Below are 25,299 nucleotides of genomic sequence, written 5' to 3'. Positions count from 1 at the left end.
CATAAATGCTATCTAAGGGGTTAGGGTAAGTGCTATGGGCCATCACATATATATACACTCCCACCTGTCTGGGTCTGTTTGTCACGGGTCGGGTCGGATTGGTTTTAAGGACAACTCTGTGAAAGTCCTTGAGTGGCCCAGCCAGAGCCCATGACTTAAACCACAAACAATGAGCATCTCTGGAAGGACCTGAAAATAGCTGTGCACAGACGCTCCCCGTCTAACCTGACAGAGCATGAGAGGATCTGCAGAGAAGAAGGGGGAAAACACCCCAAATTCAAGTGTGCCAAGCTTGTAGGATCATTCCCCAAAAAGGCTTAAGGCTGAAATTGCTGCCAAAGGTGCCTCAACTTATTAGTACTAAGTCAAGAGTGTGAATACTTATGTGTTTTTCCAGTTTCTTATTTTTAATAAATTAACAAAAGATTTGAAAACGTTTTCCACTTCATCATTATGGGGTATTGTGTGTAGATTGATGAGGGAAAAACCCCAAATTGAATCCCTTTTGAAATGAAGCTGTAACAAAGCAAAATGTGGTAAAAGTGAAGGAGTGTGAATACTTTCCGGATGCACTGTATATCGTACTTGTATTATTTATTTATGTCCCATCACAGAGTAACCTCACGGCAGACTAACCAGCAAGTATATCTTCCACCTCAGAGGAAACTCTGGTAAGGCCGGCAGTGTCGGTAGGCCAATCAGAGGCAGGCGTTACCATGTCTATGCTCGGACGTAGAACAGATATACGCTCGCACAAACTTTTCCCCAGGGGAGAAAAACTTTTTATTTTTTTAAATGAGTTAATGGCACAAGCAGACTCTTCACATGATCACAGGTCCATTGGTTCCCAACCTTTTTATACTGAAGTACCACCTCAGAGAATATTTGGCTCTCCAAGTACCACCATAACACCACAGGGACCGGGTGAACGGCCGAGTTGTGGCCGAGCTGGGAGCGCACAGCGCCGGGCTGCTTGCGAGTGGAAGAGACCGGGACGTTGACGTCGTAGCTGCAGAGACTCGAACAGCCGTTCCCACGGCGCGAACAAGAGACTTTAGCATTCTAACAATAACAACAAGTCCAGTTAATTATAGAAAGTATGTATATGCAGTTAACGAGAACAGTGAGACGGGTAACCGGCGTCTTGCTCGCCGTCAACACACGTGTGGAAGGAAGGACACGTGTGTCATGTGTCAAGGAACCTGAAGGTTGAGTGCAATACATTTCAAAGGCCATCCTTTATAGTGCTTGGCTGGATACTCACTGAGGTGATGTCACAATGAGTCAGCTATATCCTTATATGGAGTTCTATATTAGCATGATATCAGATCTCTGCTGGCTCCATGTATGGAGCTGCCCATATGACGTGAAGCTGAAATTCAGCTTCATAAAGCTTCATTCACAGCAGCCATTGGACCGGTGGGACTGTGTCCCAGGGGGCCCTTCAAGGAAACTGCTTGTGCGGTATGGTTTTGAGGCCCTGAAAAGGGCTCCTGGGGACCTTCACAAGTAGGAGTGAATGCGTAAAAGGTGACATTTTTCAGGGTGGAGAACAAACTGACAACTTTTTTCTACAGTTTCTCGAAGCTGCAATCATGGTCAACATAGAAAGATCGGATCTCCATCTCCTCCCCCGCCTGCAGGTAGTAAGCTTTGACATGCTTCTTGGACATGGTGGACACTCTTCTTCTCTAAGAGGCTCTGCTGAAAGGAAAGGTACTATGTTTACCCAGGGTAACTGGACTAAGCATCAGATACTTGTTTACAGCCAGGCCCTGCTTATTTCCGGCTATAGCTAACGCCATGATGTGCGGCTGTCCGTGGATATCCATTATTATAATAATTGTCATGAGATTAATCTTTAGAACACAGAATATATGGTACAAAATACCTTGAGCTAAACAGCAACTCCTCCACATTTCATATGGAAACAAATTCATATATCTACCTTCTACTCTGCTCTCCAGGTAATTATCAAGCTCCGGCTCACGTTTCACGCAACCCGTGAAGCAGTGGGGTCCTGAGGGGGGGCAGGGGCAACCCGTGAAGCAGTGGGGACCTGAGGGGGGGCAGGGGCAACCCGTGAAGCAGTGGGGACCTGAGGGGGGGCAGGGGCAACCCGTGAAGCAGTGGGGACCTGAGGGGGGGCAGGGGCAACCCGTGAAGCAGTGGGGTCCTGAGGGGGGGCAGGGGCAACCCGTGAAGCAGTGGGGACCTGAGGGGGGGCAGGGGCAACCCGTGAAGCAGTGGGGACCTGAGGGGGGGCAGGGGCAACCCGTGAAGCAGTGGGGACCTGAGGGGGGGCAGGGGCAACCCGTGAAGCAGAGGAAGCATGAGATTGCCAGCAGTGTAGCTGCAAGTTCTACAGTGGCCTGCTGTGTAGCGTGGGGTTGGGTTGAGTGGTGTGCTGCATTGGAACTTGGAGCAGAGTGTTGTCAGCCTGCAGTTGAGCCTGAACTTGAGCCAGAGAATTAGCGTGGACTGGAGGGGTGGAAATTAGACGCTCAGTGTGGACTGGAGGGGTGGTAATTAGACCCTCAGCGTGGACTGGAGGGGTGGAAATTAGACCCTCAGTGTGGACTGGAGGGGTGGAAATTAGACCCTCAGCGTGGACTGGAGGGGTGGAAATTAGACCCTCAGTGTGGACTGGAGGGGTGGAAATTAGACGCTCAGTGTGGACTGGAGGGGTGGTAATTAGACCCTCAGCGTGGACTGGAGGGGTGGAAATTAGACCCTCAGCGTGGACTGGAGGGGTGGAAATTAGACCCTCAGCGTGGACTGGAGGGGTGGAAATTAGACCCTCAGCGTGGACTGGAGGGGTGGAAATTAGACCCTCAGCGTGGACTGGAGGGGTGTGTTTGTTACCGTAAACTTCCCCCTGTCCTCCTTCTCCTCCTCATCATCATCACTCTTCTTCTTCTCCTCGGCTTGCTTCTTCTTCTCCCTCTCCTTCTCCTTCTCCTAGAACAGCATTGACAATGAAGATGTGTGGAGGTTGTTGAGTATCCTCTTGATTCATGTCATCGTTGGAACAAACCACTAAAATAAGCATTGATAATGTTACATACCAAAACAATCATGTAAATGACTACATTTTGGAATTTACCAGCTTCCTGCCACACTTTGCTGTCTCACAAACTCTCAGCACACATTTTACAACTGGGATGATGATGCTGTGCATTGCTGTCGCTGAATCCACGGAGACAGCAGACACAGAACATAATTGCGGGACTGCGCCTCGTCCCCGACCCCAAACACGGTAAACTTGTTGTTGAAAATATATAGCTTGTTATTTTGCGTCGAGTAGCGCTGTGTGCAGGCCAGGCTACATACATGATCACCTTGAACAAAATACATCTCACGTGAAACCTGGTATATTCTTCGGTATATTCACGACGTGGTGTGTTGCATGCTGAAAATAGCAGATTTACAAGCTCACAACGCGTCGTGTCCACAGAGGGTGGATGGCCAACAGGGGGTGCACTGCCACTAACAATCAGTCAATATTGTTGAATTGCAGTGATAAGCCCGTTTCTGAACCAAAACAAGGATTAGACAGAGATGTGCCTCGCATGACATTATGGCACAATTTGTACAAAAATACAATACATAATATCAATACACACTTTTCCACTATTTAGTTAAGATAGTGAAATAAATCCAACGTCATTTTTTAGTGCAACGTTACGTCCGGCTCCAAGTGGCACCAGCTCCCGTACGCAATATCTAAACGTGTGAATCTTTTTACAATGACGTTATTTTTCAGAAAGGAAGCCATTGAGGGTTAAAATGGGTCTTAATGCTTCCAACTGACAGTTGACAGATGGACACAACAACATGATGAGACAGCAAAAACCTATTTTTACTTTCACCTGTACCAGGTTTAAAGAAATATAACCCAAACAACACAATAAGAGTCACATACTGTTATGATGAACTCGGTTAACTAGGTCCTAAATAAGTCATTAATAGGCCAATTATACCCGAATAAGACCCCCCTAGTATAAATACCTTCCATTGACCCAGGTCTGCGTAGACCTGGTTGAGTGGTCTAGTCGAATCATGCTTAGTGTATCGCAAAAGGGCGCACCATGGGGAGTTGGGTCTGCTATGGCTGGATGGCGGCCTGAACACAATTCTGGAAATTCAAACGAAAATCTGTGGGCAGAGAGAGAAAGAGAGAGAAAGTAAACAAGCTACCAGATCTGTGTGTGTGTGTGTGTGTGTGTGTGTGTGTGCGTGCGTGCGTGCGTGCGTGCGTGCGTGCGTACACCCCAACACTTACATTCCACCGTCACCGCCATTATAGGCGACAACGGTTTCCACATGGGTGAGAGCCTGGATCCAGCCCACTTCCCATTGCTCGCCTTCAGGGATCGAGTCTAGCAGTTTGATGCTCGCCTCAAACTCCACACCTCCCGCGGAGAATGTTAACAAACCCTTATCATCAACAAGGGGAGGATGTTCAGGAGGACCATGGACTCTCATTTTGAATTCGTCAAGCTCAATGTCGGGAAAAGCCTGGAACAGTTTGAAAAATGAATAAATATACATACAATTGAATTTCATGTTTTCAGAATGTTTTGAAAAGCTGGCAGACATGCAGCAGCCGTCAACAGGCACGCAGCGATGTAGAATTGTGTGGTGGAGCGTAAATCAAGCAATTCAATATAAAATAAAACATTTATATAAATAAAGCATAAATAAAACATTTACATACATCCGCGACACACAATTTCACGTCCCCTGAAGCATGGCGGCATCCATCTCTCAATGCCGTTAATGCCATTTTCTTCAGGCAAATCTGTGATGATGGGTACCGGACCTGGTATACCAAATAGGCACAGAGGTGGCCGTGCGCGCTGGTTCAAAGGATTCTTTGGTTTGACGAAAAAACAAAGAGGTGTCTGCCACGTAACCGTCTTGAGGATTATCTCACTTCCAATCTGGGGGACGAGAGGGAGAGAGGACAGTGTGTCAAATCAGAGGGAGAGAGGACAGTGTGTCAAATCAGAGGGAGAGAGGACAGTGTGTCAAATCAGAGGGAGAGAGGACAGTGTGTCAAATCAGAGGGAGAGAGGACAGTGTGTCAAATCAGAGGGAGAGAGGACAGTGTGTCAAATCAAATAATCAGTGGTCAAGGATTCTCCAAAATTTGGAATGGCATCGGACCAAAGAATGTGGCATGGGACGCACTCGTGCTCTAATCTTACCGGGCGGCGGATGACCAGCAAGGATTGAAAGGTGTACGATACATGGCTCAAGGTTCTCCTGCCTCCCTTTACTTCAGAACAGAATTCCTCACCTCTTGCTCCTTTTTGGCAGCATCCCCGAACTGCTTTCATCCTTCCATCATCATTCCTTCCATCTGTCCAACAGGAAGGTGACAGAGTTCACATACGTTTCAATGAGGTCAGATCTCATGGTTAGATTGTGGTTCGGTAGGTTAAGGGAAGACAGACGCAACGTTTCATTTAATTAGAAATGCCATTAAATGGGGGTCCGTACTAGCCCTAATGCATGTCAAAACCAGGGGGTCCTTGAAATGAAACGGGTGGAGAATCACTTCTAGAACGGTCCTACAAATAGTCTCTTATAATGGGGGTCCCTGGCATATCTTTATATACAAATAGTCTCTTATAATGGGGGTCCCTGGCATATCTTCATATCATACAAATAGTCTCTTATAATGGGGGTCCCTGGCATATCTTCATATCATACAAATAGTCTCTTATAATGGGGGTCCCTGGCATATCTTTATATACAAATAGTCTCTTATAATGGGGGTCCCTGGCATATCTTTATACAAATAGTCTCTTATAATGGGGGTCCCTGGCATATCTTTATACAAATAGTCTCTTATAATGGGGGTCCCTGGCATATCTTTATATACAAATAGTCTCTTATAATGGGGGTCCCTGGCATATCTTTATACAAATAGTCTCTTATAATGGGGGTCCCTGGCATATCTTTATACAAATAGTCTCTTATAATGGGGGTCCCTGGCATATCTTTATATACAAATAGTCTCTTATAATGGGGGTCCCTGGCATATCTTTATACAAATAGTCTCTTATAATGGGGGTCCCTGGCATATCTTTATACAAATAGTCTCTTATAATGGGGGTCCCTGGCATATCTTTATATACAAATAGTCTCTTATAATGGGGGTCCCTGGCATATCTTTATATACAAATAGTCTCTTATAATGGGGGTCCCTGGCATATCTTTATATACAAATAGTCTCTTATAATGGGGGTCCCTGGCATATCTTTATATACAAATAGTCTCTTATAATGGGGGTCCCTGGCATATCTTTATATACAAATAGTCTCTTATAATGGGGGTCCCTGGCATATCTTTATACAAATAGTCTCTTATAATGGGGGTCCCTGGCATATCTTTATATACAAATAGTCTCTTATAATGGGGGTCCCTGGCATATCTTTATATACAAATAGTCTCTTATAATGGGGGTCCCTGGCATATCTTTATACAAATAGTCTCTTATAATGGGGGTCCCTGGCATATCTTTATATACAAATAGTCTCTTATAATGGGGGTCCCTGGCATATCTTTATATACAAATAGTCTCTTATAATGGGGGTCCCTGGCATATCTTTATATACAAATAGTCTCTTATAATGGGGGTCCCTGGCATATCTTTATACAAATAGTCTCTTATAATGGGGGTCCCTGGCATATCTTTATATACAAATAGTCTCTTATAATGGGGGTCCCTGGCATATCTTTATATACAAATAGTCTCTTATAATGGGGGTCCCTGCCATATCTTTATACAAATAGTCTCTTATAATGGGGGTCCCTGGCATATCTTTATATACAAATAGTCTCTTATAATGGGGGTCCCTGGCATATCTTTATATACAAATAGTCTCTTATAATGGGGGTCCCTGGCTGTCATACAAATAGTCTCTTATAATGGGGGTCCCTGGCATATCTTTATATACAAATAGTCTCTTATAATGGGGGTCCCTGGCTGTCATACAAATAGTCTCTTATAATGGGGGTCCCTGGCATATCTTTTCAAATGGGGGTCCGCGGGTCTAATTAGTGTCAATGTGGGGGTCCTTGACATTAAAAAGTTTGGGAACCACTGACTGCTACAAGTAAGACGCGCAAATGCGGGAAGCGAACGCAGCTCGTGTGTGTGTGGTTGTGTGTGTGTGTGTGTGTGTGCTACAGCTGCGCCCTGTGTGTGTGTGTGTGCTACAGCTGCGCCCTCTGGTGGCGGGCGGGTGGTGTAACAGCGTGACACACACACACACACACAGACATTCAGCCCTTGCTGTCATAGTAAGTGGCTCACTGCGTTCGCAATAAAGTATAACAACTAATTATCACACACACGCGCGCTAGGCCGGCTTCTATAGTAAGGTACACTGGGAGTTGTAGTTTTGTTACTTACATGGGGGAATACAGCCTGTAGGTCGATGACACCTGTCAGATCATACCTGTCGCCATCGTTGACCTGGTAGAGTTTCATTAATGCGTCTACAGCCGCTGTAATGACACCACATGTCCACATGATGGCACTGTTAAAATACACTGTATAGAGCCACTGCAATGATTAAAATACATTCTACATGTACAGCCACAGTAAATACTGTGTATATATATAGTGCTAATAATAAATCATGCATTATGTATGTTTTTGAGCCCCTCCTATATACAGCTTTAGTCCCCACACGTCTCAATATATGCCATTGACAATGAACGGAGAAATTAGGTCCAAATTCCGCTAATTTATGACGTAAATTAAAACATGATGTATGATCACTTACTGTATGCTACAGGTGTCCATATTTGGAAATTCTGCTGTAGTATTAGTACGAGTAGTACAACTCCCACGGTGATATTTTTAGTCGCAAATGCGAGTACCTCTTTTCACTTTACTAGGGTTGGTTGTCCCACCCTCAGCATCCTCAACGTGGTCGATGACATATTTTATGATGGCCAGGCTCCTCTTTGCTTCTTGATCCTGTAGACAGACAGACAGACAATTAGATATTCATAAATATAAATGTTTATGTCCCACTTAGTCATACCACGACGTCGCAATAATGTAGAAAGAGATAGAAATATTGCTGTCATTCACATGTTAATCCTGACATCTACAACTAACAGATCACACATGTTGTGCATGGTTTTGTTTAGAAACTTTGTCCTACTCATTTGAAATGTCTCACCCTGCCAGACCCCCTTTTGGCTCTGCCTGTCCCTGGTCCTTCGTCAGTCTAAAAGAAAAAGAAAAGAGTGACGAGTATCACAATCGATTTTAAGACCATACATTGCAATCTGCCTCTGACATATTTTACACACACGCACATGCACACGCACACACACACACACACACACACGCGCGCAAGGCCGGCTTCTATAGTAAGGTACACTGGGAGTTGTAGTTTTGTTACTTATAGTGACAATAGTACTTTTGGTTCATGGAATTATACGACAGTTGTGCTTGAAAGGTACAGTAATTCTGCAAACTGTTAATAAATCAATCAATCAATAACACTTGAAAAGTCATATTGAAGTCAGAATAAATCCAACACTATCCCAGTTCACTCCCATTTGGGGCAATGACCAGTTTGTACCTGTCCCAGTTCACTCCCATTTGGGGCAATGACCAGTTTGTACCTGCCCAGTTCACTCCCATTTGGGGCAATGACCAGTTTGTACCTGCCCAGTTCACTCCCATTTGGGGCAATGACCAGTTTGTACCTGCCCAGTTCACTCCCATATGGGGCAATGACCAGTTTGTACCTGCCCAGTTCACTCCCATATGGGGCAATGACCAGTTTGTACCTGCCCAGTTCACTCCCATATGGGGCAATGACCAGTTTGTACCTGTCCCAGTTCACTCCCATATGGGGCAATGACCAGTTTGTACCTGTCCCAGTTCACTCCCATATGGGGCAATGACCAGTTTGTACCTGTCCCAGTTCACTCCCATATGGGGCAATGACCAGTTTGTACCTGTCCCAGTTCACTCCCATATGGGGCAATGACCAGTTTGTACCTGCCCAGTTCACTCCCATTTGGGGCAATGACCAGTTTGTACCTGTCCCAGTTCACTCCCATATGGGGCAATGACCAGTTTGTACCTGCCCAGTTCACTCCCATATGGGGCAATGACCAGTTTGTACCTGCCCAGTTCACTCCCATATGGGGCAATGACCAGTTTGTACCTGCCCAGTTCACTCCCATATGGGGCAATGACCAGTTTGTACCTGCCCAGTTCACTCCCATTTGGGGCAATGACCAGTTTGTACCTGTCCCAGTTCACTCCCATATGGGGCAATGACCAGTTTGTACCTGCCCAGTTCACTCCCATATGGGGCAATGACCAGTTTGTACCTGTCCCAGTTCACTCCCATATGGGGCAATGACCAGTTTGTACCTGCCCAGTTCACTCCCATATGGGGCAATGACCAGTTTGTGCCTGCCCAGTTCACTCCCATTTGGGGCAATGACCAGTTTGTACCTGCCCAGTTCACTCCCATTTGGGGCAATGACCAGTTTGTACCTGCCCAGTTCACTCCCATATGGGGCAATAACCAGTTTGTGCCTGCCCAGTTCACTCCCATTTGGGGCAATGACCAGTTTGTACCTGCCCAGTTCACTCCCATATGGGGCAATGACCAGTTTGTACCTGCCAAAAATGGAGGTTTGAAGCTATGGAACAACAAAGGTATCAGTAAAATAATGGACCTTTATACGGATGGAGTGATGCTCTCATTTGAACACTTATGTCAAAGATACCAAATCCCAAATAAACATTTTTTTAAATATTTACAGTTAAAAAGCTGCATTTCATCAAAATATGTTCGGATAATGTATATACCACCCCTATCAATACTTGAGAAAACATTGATCTCAGAAGAGAAGGGAGGCATATCGGTATACTATAAGCTGTCAGTTGACTACAGTACTGATTCAACAATAGACAAATTAAATGCTTGGAAACTAGCGCTCTGTGACGACATATTTCCGTGTGAGGCTTTCTGAATATGTGAAGTATAAGTACCCATACATGCCGCTGCTGTTTGCCCGAATTGGAAGCTTGGATTAATCTCTTCCTGCCTTGTTTATTGACACCTCATTGTACCGCCTATCTGGCTAGCTAGTGGTGCTATAGCTATGACACAGCAGATCAGAGGCAGGGACGTAGCCGCACAAGCCAACCGCACACCGGGAGGCGGTACAATAAATGGTAAACAAACAAGAAGAAATAAAGCGACCAAATCGGTCAAACAAAGATTAAAAATACTTAACGGCTTCCGCGCCACAGGAGATATTCGCAGCGGGATGTATAGCTACTTAAAGTTACCGAATTCAGAATAAAGCAAGCAAAAAAATGCCGTCACATGGCGCAGATTCTATTTTAGAGAGAATGATTACTTCCGCGTTCTGGAATTTCCATACGAAAATATAGTCATGACCAGGGACCCAACATAAAACTCATCAAAATTTCAGAAAAGCTTTATGTAGGGTCCCGAAAGGGGCTAACCAGTCTATAGAGTGTGGCCAGTCTCCTCTTAAACTCCTTTGTAAAGTCTGGTCGAATATCCAAACTCCAGGAATGGGAAGGAGGTCTCTAAATCCAAAGGTATAATCCAATATTAAGGGAATGATCCAAAAAGGTAAGAATGGCAAGACTTGGGAAATATTCCTCTTGCTCACAGCAGTAGCCTGTCTGTCTCTCTGCACCTGTCTGTCTCTCTGTCTGTCTCTCTGCACCTCCACTCTGGACTGACAGAGTCAATCTCTCCAGGTGGCCCAAACAATATGATTGCCCCTCACTCCATCAGCCAGGTGAGCTGTGGGCGGGGCTCCCCAATCACTGCCTGTTGCCATAGCAACACATGTATCCAACTGGTTTCTCATGGCATATAGTCCAGCAGATAACTAGGAACATTTCATAGCGCAGCGGATTGGTAGAAAATAATAAAATACATGAAAAATGGTGCATAGCAAACAAAAAATGCATGGAACCAATGTGACTCTGGGTACAGATGTTACCCTTGTAACATCTGTACCCAGAGTCACATTGGTTCCATGCATTTTTTGTATGCATACCTTTATACAAGCAGGGCATACCTTTGTACAAGCAGGTCATATCTTTGTACAAGCAGGGCATACCTTTGTACAAGCAGGGCATACCTTTGTACAAGCAGGTCATATCTTTGTACAAGCAGGTCATATCTTTGTACAAGCAGGGCATATCTTTGTACAAGCAGGGCATACCTTTGTACAAGCAGGTCATATCTTTGTACAAGCAGGTCATATCTTTGTACAAGCAGGGCATACCTTTGTACAAGCAGGTCATATCTTTGTACAAGCAGGGCATACCTTTGTACAAGCAGGGCATACCTTTGTACAAGCAGGGCATACCTTTATACAAGCAGGGCATACCTTTATACAAGCAGGGCATACCTTTGTACAAGCAGGGCATATCTTTGTACAAGCAGGGCATACCTTTGTACAAGCAGGGCATACCTTTGTACAAGCAGGTGTCAACAATTTCATTGCAGACTCTCTCAAGATCATTCGTCACCTCTATAGCCTGGACCTGACAAACTCGCACAATCCCTCATTGGCCGTCATGACATCATCACAAGACACACATGACATCATCACATGACATCCCAGATGCCATCACAAGCTAGCACAATGAACTCATCTTCTGCCTCGGATCTCTCCAATGCATTCACCTCAGGCTCTGGAGAGACCAGCTGCTCCGTGGGGCCCACGGAGAAGACCACTGGTTGAAAACCACTGATTTAGACAAACAGACCTGCCTACTACTACTGCACCCCGCTGACCACTAGGTGGCAACAGAGTCTCTCATGACAGGGCAGTGGAAACACTGCATGATTATTGTTAACTTCTCCTACTTCAGTGGTTCCCAAAGTGGGGTCTGGGGACCCCCAGAGGTCCTTGAGGGTGTTCCAGGGGGTACCCGGCTAAATGATAGATTTAGAAACCAAATGGACCCTTATCCTTATGGGTCTGTAACTCAGTGTACAAATGGAACCAAATGAACCCGTATGGGTCTGTAACAAATGTACATTTGTACACTTACAATTTACAATTTAGGCATTTAGCAGACGCTCTTAATCCAGAGCGACTTACATTTAAGCAAGAACAAAAGCATGGGAATACATCACATAAAAGCATTTATCATGAAACATGCGTAAGCTAAGAAGGTAACAGTGGAATATCTATATGATGAAACTATACATACACTATACATAACTAGAAAAAGTGCCCTTCTGGGCACAGGTCTTCACCAGGTTATCCACAGATCCGTGCAGTTAGAGGTAAAAACACTTTTTGGCCAGTTATAGCACCACCTTGAGGCTGAGTTGAAATTGTTCATGTGGCATTTCGTCCTCGGCCTAGTGGGAATGTGGGTGCACAATTTCACGGAAATCACGCAATGTGTTCATGATTTGCAGCATTTTGTTTGAAACTGAGCACTCCTGTGAACTTTGGAAGCCAATCTTAACCAATCAGGATGGAGTCTGATAAATCTGAAAGACCAGTTTCGTTGAATGGCTCTAGAGAGACTGTGTACCAATTTGCGTGATGTTTGGACAAAATCTGTAGGTGTACTGTGCAAAAACTTGTTTTGCACAAAGCGGCCTCCTGGTGGCGCTATAACAGGCTGTTCTGGAAAGTTTGGGGCAGAGGTTCATCGTTGGCATCCAGGGAGTGTGTGTGCAAAATATGGCATCGACCGGGTTAACGGTGGCCGAGATTAGCTGTTCACGGACACACGGACGGACGGACGGACGGACACACGGACGGACGGAGTGCAAAACATACTCTCCCCACATGCCTTCGGCCTGGTGGAGACAATAAACTATACATATTCACTACTATGCTATACATATGTACTATGGCGTGCTATGACTATATACAATACAATTATAGTGCTGTCTACATAACATGCTATAAGTCTGTGTCAAATGCTATCTAAGCTAACAGAAATGCTATCTAAGGGGTTAGGGTAAGTGCTATGGGCCATGATGGAGTCTGAAAAGGTGGGTTTTCAGGCTACGGCGGAAGATTGGGAGTGATGCTGCAGTTCTGACTGCAATGGGAAGTGCATTCCACAGTTTTGGAGCCAGAAGGGAGAAGACTTTGGGACGTGTGGAGCGTTGTCCCGGCGTTTTTAGTGAGGGTACTTCCAGTTTCCCTGCGTTGGCTGATCTGAGTGCGCGGGAGGGTTTGTAGGGTTCAATCATACTTGTAAGATATGGGGGAGCCATACCTTTGGTTGCTTTGAATGCCAGCATCAGAGTTTTGTATTCTGTGCGGGCAGCGACCGGGAGCCAGTGGAGGGAGCGGAGCAGGGGGGAGACATGTGAGAATTTTGGCTGGTTGAAGACCAAGCGAGCTGCTGCATTTCGGATCAGCTGGAGAGGCTTAAGTGCACATGCTGGTAGGCCAGTAAGGAGGGAGTTACAATAGTCGAGTTTTGACAAGACTGTTGTCTGGATTAGGAGCTGGGCTGATTCCTGGGTGAGGAACGGTCTAATTCGTCGTATGTTATAGAGTGTGAACCTACATGATCGAGTGACAGCTGTGATGTGAGCTTTGAACGAGAGCTGACTGTCCAGGACAACACCAAGATTCCTGGCTGTTGGGACAGACGTTACCAGGGCGTTGTCTACGGAAATAGTTAGCTCCCGCATAGGGCAGGACTTAGCTGGGAAGAAGAGAAGCTCAGTCTTGTCTGGGTTCAGCTTGAGGTGGTTGGAGGACATCCACTGTGAGATGTCAGCCAGGCATGCAGTGATGCGCTCTTCCACCTGAGTGGCAGAGGGGGGGAAGGATAGGAACTCTGAGTTACATTGATTTTACAACATAAATTGGGGTCCCAGAGATAGAAATGCCATTAAATGGGGGTCCCAGAGATAGAAATGCCATTAAATGGGGGTCCGTAGACTAATGCATGTCAAACTGGGGGGTCCTTGAAATTAAACTGATTGAGAATCACTGCTAGAGCCGTAAACATATAAGACATATATTTAATACTGTATATGGTCCTATAGTTCAACGTGCAGTAACAGCATCATATTCCAGATACCAGTGTACAGTAATGGCCGATCTGCTCCTACTGTCATTATTAACCCTGTAAGACCTGGATATATTTCTACTTGCAAAAAAAGAGATTTCAACCTTACTACTACTTTTTACAACATACAAAAGACAAAAACAATGAGGATTAATCCAAGGAACCAGGAAAGAATCCAGATCAATGGACAAGATCTTGAATAAGTAGAGCAGTTCACTTATTTAGGAGCCACAATTTGCAAAGACGGAGGTGGCATGAAGGACCTGAGGAGTAGAGTGTCAAAAGCAAGAGGTGCATTCATCAGACTGAGAAACACCTGGAGCTCAAACAAAATCATGAGAAGAACAAAGCTAAAACTGTACAGGACACTAGTGTTGCCAGTACTGCTATACGGATGTGCAGTTGATGTGTTTCACAAATCACAACAGATGCCTATGAAGAATATTCCGTATACACTGGTGTAGGAGCCAAAGAATGCTTATATACAGTAATTGTCACTTGGTTGGTGATGGGTGTGGGCACCGCATTGATGTTCTGTTATTGGTGGGAGCGTCTCTGTGGGTGGCCCTTGGTAGTCAACAAATATGGGTGTCTGAACCAGCTCGCCCCTAAGGCTGTTTGAACTTGGAGGCAGGGTGAGCTGGGAGGATACACTTTGTTGACCGCACATATACTTTGTTAGTTTGATTCATTCACGTTTTGTTTGCTCACTGTTTGATTGTTATTTATTAGATTCTTTGCACATATTTATTGCATATATATATTTATTTATTGTATTGTAATATTTTGTGCACTGAGCTATATAAACGTTTTAAACTTTGAGCTTGATTGGATATGAATCATTTTATCATTGTTTTATTGCGCGTCATTACAGTTTGTTTTAGCTCCCAGGTTTAGCCTGCCGGCATGAGTAATTTATTGGTAAATTATTATCAGCCACAGAATGACTGCAACACAGCATTGACACATGTGCACCAGAAGGGAAAGGAAGGAAAGTTAGACCAAAGACCACCTGGAGGCGTACTGTTGAGAAGGAGAGACAAGAGGCAGGATGGAGGTCATGGACTGAAGTGAGGATGGCAGCAGCTGACCGTGAAGTGTGGAAGCGCTCTGTGAAGGCCTTATGTGCCACAAGGCACGAAGTGGATAGGTAACAGGTAACTACTTTTTACTACTAGGACTTATCAGAGGAAATTATGTAAAAAAAAAAAAAAATACAGATACCCCCTCTCTGCTCTGATGGTGAAGAAGGCAGGGGGGTGTTTCAGTCCGTCAGTCCTGCTAAGGTGACCTTCCTTCAAAAGAGCACACCATGGCACCTGCTTTTGCCACCTGTCTGCTCTCTCTGGCTGCTCCCTATCAAAGGAAAAAAAGGACCGGTCAGGGTCCTGACGTAGCTCCAAGCACATTGACAAGAGTTGTTAGCAACCTGCAAGGCTATCATCAATCAGCCAAACTATGTTATGGTAAAAGACTTGAGTCTGTCAGCTCCAGCAATTGCGAAATCGGCACCAACAGCTATCCGGCCATAGCTCCGGCTAATGAGACTTGACAAACCAATTGGAACATGGCTGCTGTACCTGCCGTGCACATGGAGCATCGGTCTGGCTGCAGACCCTGGTTGCCTGCCCCACCTACACATGCTAACCTTGTTTGGTACAGGTGCTCTGCTGATGAGAGGGCCTGGCTGCACCATCAATGACATGTGGGACAAGGACTTTGACAAGAAGGTGTCCAGGGGAGGGGGAGATCTCAGATACAGGCTCTGGTGTTTCTTGGAGGCCAGCTGTCACTTGCACTAGGCATCTTGTTCTTGCTGTATCTTAATTATTGCAGTATAGCACTTGGTACTGCAATATCTCTCAATATCAATCAGAAGCCTTCCCAGCCCCAAACCTGATGTGGAATGAAATAATGGGATTTAAAAGTATTGTCCATGTAAACACTCATTCGGAATGACCATTTCCCATGTAAACACGCAGCAAAAAACGTACTTCTGAATTAATTAATTCAGAAGTTTTCATTCTGAATGAAAAAGCCCTCATGATTCCAGAGGCTATAAAAGTATTGGAGAGAGAGAGAGAGAGAGAGAGAGAGAGAGAGAGAGAGAGAGCGTCATGTTGTCATCCCCACCGTATATTATCATAAAATGGTCAAACATAATCAGACAAACACACACACACACACACACACACACACACACACACACACACACACACACACGTCATTGTTTTACAATAAATAAATAAAAAAACTTTTCAAATGTGTTCAAATCCCCCAAGGACCACCTAGAACCTACACAAGGACCCCCCCTCCCCCCCATGGGAACACACACTTAAAGTCCTTCTCGCAGAAGGTTTGATACATTTTGGATACATTGGGGCTAAAAATAGCCTGCGAGAAGGACTTCAAGTTTCTGTTCCCATGGGGGGGGGGGGGGGGGTCCAGTGGTCCACCTGGGTGGGTTCTAGGTGGTCCTCAGCAGTGTTGGGAAGTAACTAAAGTTTTAAAATAGTTGCAGTGGAGTAAATGTACAATGTTTGGATCAGAGATGTAGTGGAGTAGAAGTAAAATTATTGGAAATACTGAAGTAAAGTAGGATAACTCATAATTGTACCCAAGTACAGTACTTAAGCAGTACTACTTTAGAGCACTGTCAGACAGCAGCATGGGACTATTTCACCATGACAAGGATATACTGTATTTTACTGTATTTACTTTAGAGCACTGTCAGACAGCAGCATGGGACTATTTCACCATGACAAGGATATACTGTATTTACTTTAGAGCACTGTTAGACAGCAGCATGGGACCATTTCACCATGACAAGGAGATACTGTATTTTACTGTATTTACTTTAGAGCACTGTCAGACAGCAGCATGGGACTATTTCACCATGACAAGGAGATACTGTATTTTACTGTATTTACTTTAGAGCACTGTCAGACAGCAGCATGGGACTATTTCACCATGACAAGGAGATACTGTATTTTACTGTATTTACTTTAGAGCACTGTCAGACAGCAGCATGGGACTATTTCACCATGACAAGGAGATACTGTATTTTACTGTATTTACTTTAGAGCACTGTCAGACAGCAGCATGGGACTATTTCACCATGACAAGGAGATAATGTATTTTACTGTATTTACTTTAGAGCACTGTCAGACAGCAGCATGGGACCATTTCACCATGACAAGGATATACTGTATTTACTTTAGAGCACTGTCAGACAGCAGCATGGGACCATTTCACCATGACAAGGAGATACTGTATTTTACTGTATTTACTTTAGAGCACTGTCAGACAGCAGCATGGGACCATTTCACCATGACAAGGAGATACTGTATTTTACTGTATTTACTTTAGAGCACTGTCAGACAGCAGCATGGGACTATTTCACCATGACAAGGAGATACTGTATTTTACTGTATTTAATTTAGAGCACTGTCAGACAGCAGCATGGGACTATTTCACCATGACAAGGATATACTGTATTTACTTTAGAGCACTGTCAGACAGCAGCATGGGACCATTTCACCATGACAAGGAGATACTGTATTTTACTGTATTTACTTTAGAGCACTGTCAGACAGCAGCATGGGACTATTTCACCATGACAAGGATATACTGTATTTACTTTAGAGCACTGTCAGACAGCAGCATGGGACCATTTCACCATGACAAGGATATACTGTATTTACTTTAGAGCACTGTCAGACAGCAGCATGGGACTATTTCACCATGACAAGGATATACTGTATTTACTTTAGAGCACTGTCAGACAGCAGCATGGGACCATTTCACCATGACAAGGAGATACTGTATTTTACTGTATTTACTTTAGAGCACTGTCAGACAGCAGCATGGGACCATTTCACCATGACAAGGAGATATTTCTGATTCAGAGCTTTCACAACAACTCTTCACAAATTAAACTGAAATAAATCAGCTATTTTCTACATTTTAAATTTGTACAGATTTACACACTGTATTGGATACATATTTAAAATGTGCCCAAGTGTCCATTGAGTAGGCCTATAATGCTTAAAGGCTACTAGGAGACCAGTTGGTTTTCTGTCTCTCTTTTCTTTTGTAATCATGTCTTTCACACTAACGTATAGACCTATTTCTGGTTCAGTTGAGCTTACTATTTTATCATTCTTCTTTTTGGTGTGTTTTCAGACATGGATTTGCAAACCGTTCTCAAAGTGCCAGGCAAACCTACAGACCAACAAGACTTGTTGGCATTATAACTGTATAATATAATGTATCATTTGTAGGCTACTATTGTAACATAGCCTACTGTTCTTCTGTATACCTTATTATTCTGTGTAATGGGTTTTTTGTAGGAAAGTCACCGTGGTATTTTAACAGCATCTAAAAACACCAAACTACAAAAAAGAAGAAGAAAAAAAGAGTGCAGTGGAAACCCGTGATGGACGACTATGACAAACTGTAGCTGCATTGGTTCAAAAATATAACATGTGTCTCACTTCAGCTCTGGTATAGTTACTGTTACCTGTGCTCCCTGTGATTATTATCAGTTATCTCCACCTGTGTCTGGTTGTCCCCAGAGCCAATCCCTGTGCTGATTGACGGCTGTGTTCACCTGTGTCTGGTTATCCCTGTGTCTATATAAACCCAGTTCTTTGTGTTGTCTGTTCTTTAATGCCACTTCTCAAATGTCCTGCTACAGCTCTCTGTTCTCTTGGTGTTTCGACCACTTTTTTTTTTTTTGCAAAGTTTTATTCTCCTATGTGGGGGAATAATTCCTTTGCCGTTTCTTGCCGTGGCTCAGACATATAGTTTTTAATTTATATGATTTCATATTTATTCAGCTTTTCTTTTCTTTTTTTTGCAAAGTTTTATTCTCCTATGTGGGGGGATAATTCCTTTGCCGTTTCTTGCCGTGGCTCAGACATATTTTCTTTAATTTACAACATCTCTTGCTTGGATGTGAGCAGACCGAGTGTCAAAAGCAGTCATTAATCCATGCTGTTAAAATGAGTGTGTTTTGGGTCCAAACACGATCCTGTCTCAAAGCATGACACAAAAACGAAACCAGACCAATTCAAGCCTTCAGTGCCTCTATATATACACAACATGGAAACGTTGCTTGCACAAAGAAATGTCCGTAGTTAACTGTTCTTCAGTGACCGCATGTCTCTGCCAGTGAATTAAGGCTTACACAAACCCTGACTCACAGCCAGGAAGCCGTAATACCTCAGTGGCAAATATGCCTGCAGTTCTCTGCAAACGCCACCACGTGGCACTACTGTCCCTTTTAAGCAGCCTCATGTCTAATTGACGTCACCTCATTGAAGTAAAAAAGGGAAAGACTGCCTGATGTTATACCTCTTGTCAATTTCAACTAAATTCAAAGGAGCTTTATCTGGCATGAGAAAACATAGGCTACCTGTCAACCAATAGGTTGTAGGAGTCCACTCATTCCTTCACCCTTCTCACCGAGTGGAGATTACCATTAGACTTTCATAGACTGACTTTGACATCAGCATTGGTAGAGTAACCTATAATGTAACTTGGTCTACACTGCAGTAGGCTATGGCAGACATAATCTAGTGTAACTATAGGTCTACACTGCAGTAGGCTATGGTAGACATAATCTAGTGTAACTAGGTCTACACTGCAGTAGGCTATGGCAGACATAATCTAGTGTAACTAGGTCTCCCCCCCACCCCCCCACCCCATTTTCCCTCACTGTATATTGTATCTTTTCCCTTTTTTGCTTCCCATATGATGAATTCCTGTTCTGTTCTTTACCTACAGAGAAATGTCTATTTGTATGTCTCTAAATGTTTGTATGTCTTTAAATGTTATGATGAATTGAACAATGTGGACCCTGTTGTAAACAAGTGTAATGCTTAATTGGGTCGTCCACTCACAGTTGACAGTCTTTGTATTGAGTTTGTGCTTAAAATGTACTGTAAATTCTACAAACTGTTAATAAAGATTTCAATCAATCAATCAATCAATCAACACTGCAGTAGGCTATGGTAGACATAATCTAGTGTAACTAGGTCTACACTGCAGTAGGCTATGGCAGACATAATCTAGTGTAACTATAGGTCTACACTGCAGTAGGCTATGGCAGACATAATCTAGTGTAACTAGGTCTACACTGCAGTAGGCTATGGCAGACATAATCTAGTGTAAAAATACCCAGGACTGTTGTATAGAATTGAGTTATTGTCTAACAAGTGCTGAAGGTTAAAATGTACATTTTGTGCTGGATGCTGTTGGCAGATTTGATCCATCGTAATTACTGAAACAAAGCAATTATTCTGGAAACACAGCACTACAAATAAAGCCTTCAGTACAAAACGGAACTTAATGAAGAAATTAGGGCTGTCAAAAATAACTGGAGTTAATTCAATTGTGAAATGAATTAAGATTTAAAAATGTAATGCAATTAATCCATGACCCGCCCCATGCATCCCATCCACTATGCACTATCTTGCTCTCTGGATGGGGAAAAAAACTAAACTATTTACACAGACTTATTAGAGGCTCTAATCACAGAGGCACACCATCCTGCCGCACTGCATTGTTATAAAGAATAAAACATACATATTATGTAAATTTATATATCCGCCTTATTTCCTTTATCTTTCCCATTCCCACAACAATACACAGAAAAAACATGGCATATTTTTGGACATGGTTCGAATGGGGATTCATTTTTAAGCTGTGATTATTCTCATTACAAATCGTAATCATTTGACAGCCCTAGAAGAAATGCCATTGGGGCGTCGGTGGTTCAGACGTAGAGAGACTGGACGTTCGAACCCAGGCTCAAGTGTCCTTGAGCAAGACTCTGAACCCCTAATTGCTCCTGATGTGCAGGTTGGTGCCTTGCATGGTTTCCTCTGGCATCGGTGTGTGAATTGGTGAATGCATATCTATGTAAAGCGCCTTGGATAAAGGCGCTATATAAATGCACCATTTTATTTACCATTTACAAAGTCCAGCCACTCTGGTCCATATTGGTCTTAGCCAACATTGTCAAGAAACCACTACACAGAATTGCACAATTGCAAATCTCACAAGTTATATTTAATGTTGTCTGATTTGCACAAATAAAATAATTTCGGTATTATAAAACAATGAGCACTTTGAAATAAATAGCACATAGCCTACTTGTACTACATCATACATGGGCAACTGGCGGCCCACATCCTCACTTAATGTGGCCCTCAGGTTAATATCAGAATACTGATATATTATTGATTTGCAAACATGACCCTTCATAAAGTTAACATAACTATAATTAAAGGCATTTTAAATCAGATTTCAATACAAATAATAGCAAAAAATAGCCGATCTACAAGCTCAAAAGGCGTCGCATCGCATACGACAGTAATATGCAATATACCCTCTTGGTAGTGAGTGTGGAAATAAATATTAAATATAGTGGCCCTCTCCATCGTCAATGTTGCCCACCTCTGTACTACATGAATACATCATCATCAATAATTAATACCTATTTTTGAAAAATCGAAACATAGCTTTTTGAGAAAACTGTCAGTATTTAGAACACATTTTTAGGGGAGGCATACTTTGGTTAGACATAGCATTGGTTAGACATGGGTTACCGTTAGGTTTAGGTGTGGTGCCTCGTGGTTGGTTAGGGTTAGGGTGAGGGTTTGAGATAGGTTGTAGATGTAGGACTAATGACTGGTCTAACCAATGACTAGTCTAAACCAAAAACTGTCTAAACTAAGTACTGCACCCCATTTTTAGAACACATTTTTACAATCTGATCTCAGGTCAAAATGAACACGTCCAGGAGTTAAGAATGTTCTCCCCGGCAGAGGTCACATCAGCACATGTCTTCTCTCCCAACGTTCGTTCTGTAATGGATGGAGAGACACGTCAATACTGTAGCTGTGGAATGTATGTCTTGTTACAATAAACATGCAAGCTAAATTATAATAGATTACTGTGAAGACCTACCAGTCGGCCGGTTGGTCACGCCTCCCTGTATGCCACTGTGGTCCACATTGATCCAGGGACTGCATTTTGCTTTGTCTTGGTGAAAGTCTTGCTTAATGTCGTTGCTTATATAATTATTCATTTCTTGATCACGTTCACCTTGTTTGTAAAATGTAAATGACCAATAAACAGATTTATATATATTAAAAAAACACCATACAGTAGATCAGTTTTATTCAACGGCCTTTGCTGGCCTCGTGTGGACAAAACTGGAAGTCTTCAATATAAAGCCAGTGTTCAATCAGTTATAGATGAAAAATTAGAAACGAGATGACGCCACTATGGCGCTAGTTTAAGGTATTCACATCTACAAGCTCACAGCGAGATGACACCCTCCTCATCCACAAACAGTCTTGTTAATCTATAAATAAACACCCAAGTGCTGCACGATTCTAGCTCAAATGTGAATCTCGATTTTCCTCCCCAAGATTTTTTTCAATGAAAATATATATTTAAATACTGGTCGCATGTGAACCACTGACACCCCCCCCCCCCCCCCCCCCCCATGGGAACACACACTTAAAGTCCTTCTCGCAGAAGGTTTGATACATTTTGGATACATTGGGGCTAAAAATAGCCTGCGAGAAGGACTTCAAGTTTCTGTTCCCATGGGGGGGGGGGGGGGGGTCCAGTGGTCCACCTGGGTGGGTTCTAGGTGGTCCTCAGCAGTGTTGGGAAGTAACTAAAGTTTTAAAATAGTTGTAGTGGAGTAAATGTACAATGTTTGGATCAGAGATGTAGTGGATTAGAAGTAAAATTATTGGAAATTGGAAATACTGAAGTAAAGTAGGATAACTCATAATTGATACAGTACTTAAGCAGTACTACTTTAGAGCACTGTCAGACAGCAGCATGGGACCATTTCACCATGACAAGGAGATACTGTATTTACTTTAGAGCACTGTCAGACAGCAGCATGGGACCATTTCACCATGACAAGGAGATACTGTATTTACTTTAGAGCACTGTCAGACAGCAGCATGGGACTATTTCACCATGACAAGGAGATACTGTATTTACTTTAGAGCACTGTCAGACAGCAGCATGGGACTATTTCACCATGACAAGGAGATACTGTATTTACTTTAGAGCACTGTCAGACAGCAGCATGGGACTATTTCACCATGTCCTGCTGCAGCTCTCTGTTCGCTTGGTGTTTCCACCACTCTTTTTTTTTTGCAAAGTGTTATTCTCCTATGTGGGGGAATAATTCCTTTGCCGTTTCCTGCCGTGGCTCAGACATATTTTTTATTTTTATTTATAGGATTTAATCTTTATTCAGCTTTTCTTTTTTTTTTGCAAAGTGTTATTCTCCTATGTGGGCGTTTAATTCCTTTGCCGTTAACTGCCGTGGCTCAGATTTTTTTTTTTTATTCATATGATTACAACATCTCTTGCTTGGATGTGAGCAGACCGTACTGGTCAAAAGCAGTCATTAATCCCAGCCATGCTGTTAAAATGAGTCTGTTTTGGGTCCAAACACTCCTGTCTCAAAGCATGACACCACATGTCATGCCATTTTCCTAAAGGGTTGTCTGTGATGCCGACGTATTCTTGCAGGTATATATATATACTGTATATAAGGCAATTTAAATAAGGAATAGATGGAATAAAGTAGAGAAAGACAAAACAAATGCTAAATTTCAATAGTGGCTTCATGTTTTCTCACTCTATTTGAAATAAACTCACCCCGTGTTTCCATGCGTTGAACTGTCCCTGCTCAGCATACTGGTCTAATGCGCTGATGAGGTCCTCGTACATCCGCTCTGCGCTCAGCGGGCGCCTGTCCTCGTCGTAGCCAAAGAGCCAGAGGCGAGGCGTCTGGTAGTATTTGTCGTATGTGATGTACAAGTCGTACGTTCTGGTCTGGAGGACGGCGTCCTCCTCCTCGCTCCCGGCCTCCTCCTCCTCCTCCTCCTCCTCCTCCGTCGTTTTGCTGGTGGTGTTTAAGGTCGCCTCGTCGGCTTCCAATAGGCCGCTCTCTTCGTACTCTTCCATATCCGCCGCTTCTCCCTCCTCTTCGTCCTCGTTGTCTCCTCCGCGCGCTCCCGAATTCACCTTCGTATTCACGTTGTCCTTATCCTCGTCCAGTGAGATTTCCCGCACGGCGTCTGTAACTCCTAACACGCCTGCGTCATGGTAGTAGGTGTCCACCCAGCCTCCGTCGCCGTCGCCGCCGTCGTCGTCCTCGCCTACGATGGCCTCCAGCTCGCCCGAATACTCCGTCTGCGTGCAGTGCTTGTAACAGGGAACGTTGCGCGTCAGGAGAAACTGTTTCTCCGGAGGCAGATATTGCCTGACGGCGCTCTCCTCTCCCGACGCCCACCTCCACGTGGGACAGTGGTGAACCAGATGATCTCCCGCCGCCACAAACTCCTCCGGGGTGATCACTCCCGTCTCCTTGAACCTGGACTCCGTGAGGACCGGGGTGAGGAACTCGGCCACGCAGAGTCTTATCTTATCCTTCTGTCAACCCTCTTTCCCACATACTTCCCGATATCTCCACAAATGGCAGATACCAAACCTGCAGCCACATAGCCTATGGCCATGGTAGGGTTGATGAGAGAGGCCCCACCAAGCCCAATAGACAGGCCCACATATTGGTCAATACGCCCAACCCAACGCCGCTTTCTTCTTGGTGGGCCTTGGGCTGGTCCTTGGTCTGGTCCTTGGGCTGGTCCTTGGGCTGGGCCTTGGGCTGGGCCGGGTTCCCTAACACTAACCCAAACCCAAACCCTAACTCTAACGCTAACCCTAAGTGGCCCGTCATTCTCTTCGGTTTCCTGGAAAATACACCAGACATTTTCCCCTGCAACACAGACGCACCATCGTAGGTCTGGCCACGCATATCCATTAGATCCAAAACGCTCCGGCACAGTATATCCTCAATTGTGCGTGTTATGGACTTTGGGCTGGGCCTTGGGCTGGGCCTTGGGCTGGTCCTTGGGCTGGGTTCCCTAACCCTAACCCAAACCCAAACCCTAACTCTAACGCTAACCCTAAGTGGCCCGTCATTCTCTTCGGTTTCCTGGAAAATACAGGACATTACCTTTTAATTCAAAATAAACAATTCAGGTTGAATGGTCTTTCTATTGGCCAACCCCCTTTGCTATTTCAATACAGCTTTAGATTGTGGGGGCCTAAATAATATAGTAGAAGCGTTTTTTATCAAG

General features: G+C 44.1%; 1 protein-coding gene across 1 annotated transcript; it reads right to left on the bottom strand.

Moving 5' to 3' along the window:
* Nucleotides 1-2,362: 2,362 nt before the first annotated feature.
* LOC310878427 (ubiquitin-like-conjugating enzyme ATG3) lies at nucleotides 2,363-24,896 on the bottom strand (the record flags this gene model as incomplete). Its single annotated transcript, XM_083792759.1, has 7 exons — nucleotides 2,363-2,481; nucleotides 4,299-4,415; nucleotides 4,940-4,946; nucleotides 7,430-7,524; nucleotides 7,936-8,002; nucleotides 23,816-24,592; nucleotides 24,738-24,896. 7 exons carry the CDS (start codon nucleotides 24,894-24,896, stop codon nucleotides 2,363-2,365), a joined length of 1,341 nt encoding a protein of 446 aa, XP_083648885.1.
* Nucleotides 24,897-25,299: the final 403 nt, after the last annotated feature.

This window comes from Protomyctophum parallelum, assembly GCF_964188405.1.
Source record: "Protomyctophum parallelum genome assembly, chromosome: 20".
Taxonomy (NCBI): Eukaryota; Metazoa; Chordata; class Actinopteri; order Myctophiformes; family Myctophidae; genus Protomyctophum; species Protomyctophum parallelum.
Note: the sequence above shows the minus strand (reverse complement) of the source record. Positions and strands in the feature narration are given on the sequence as shown.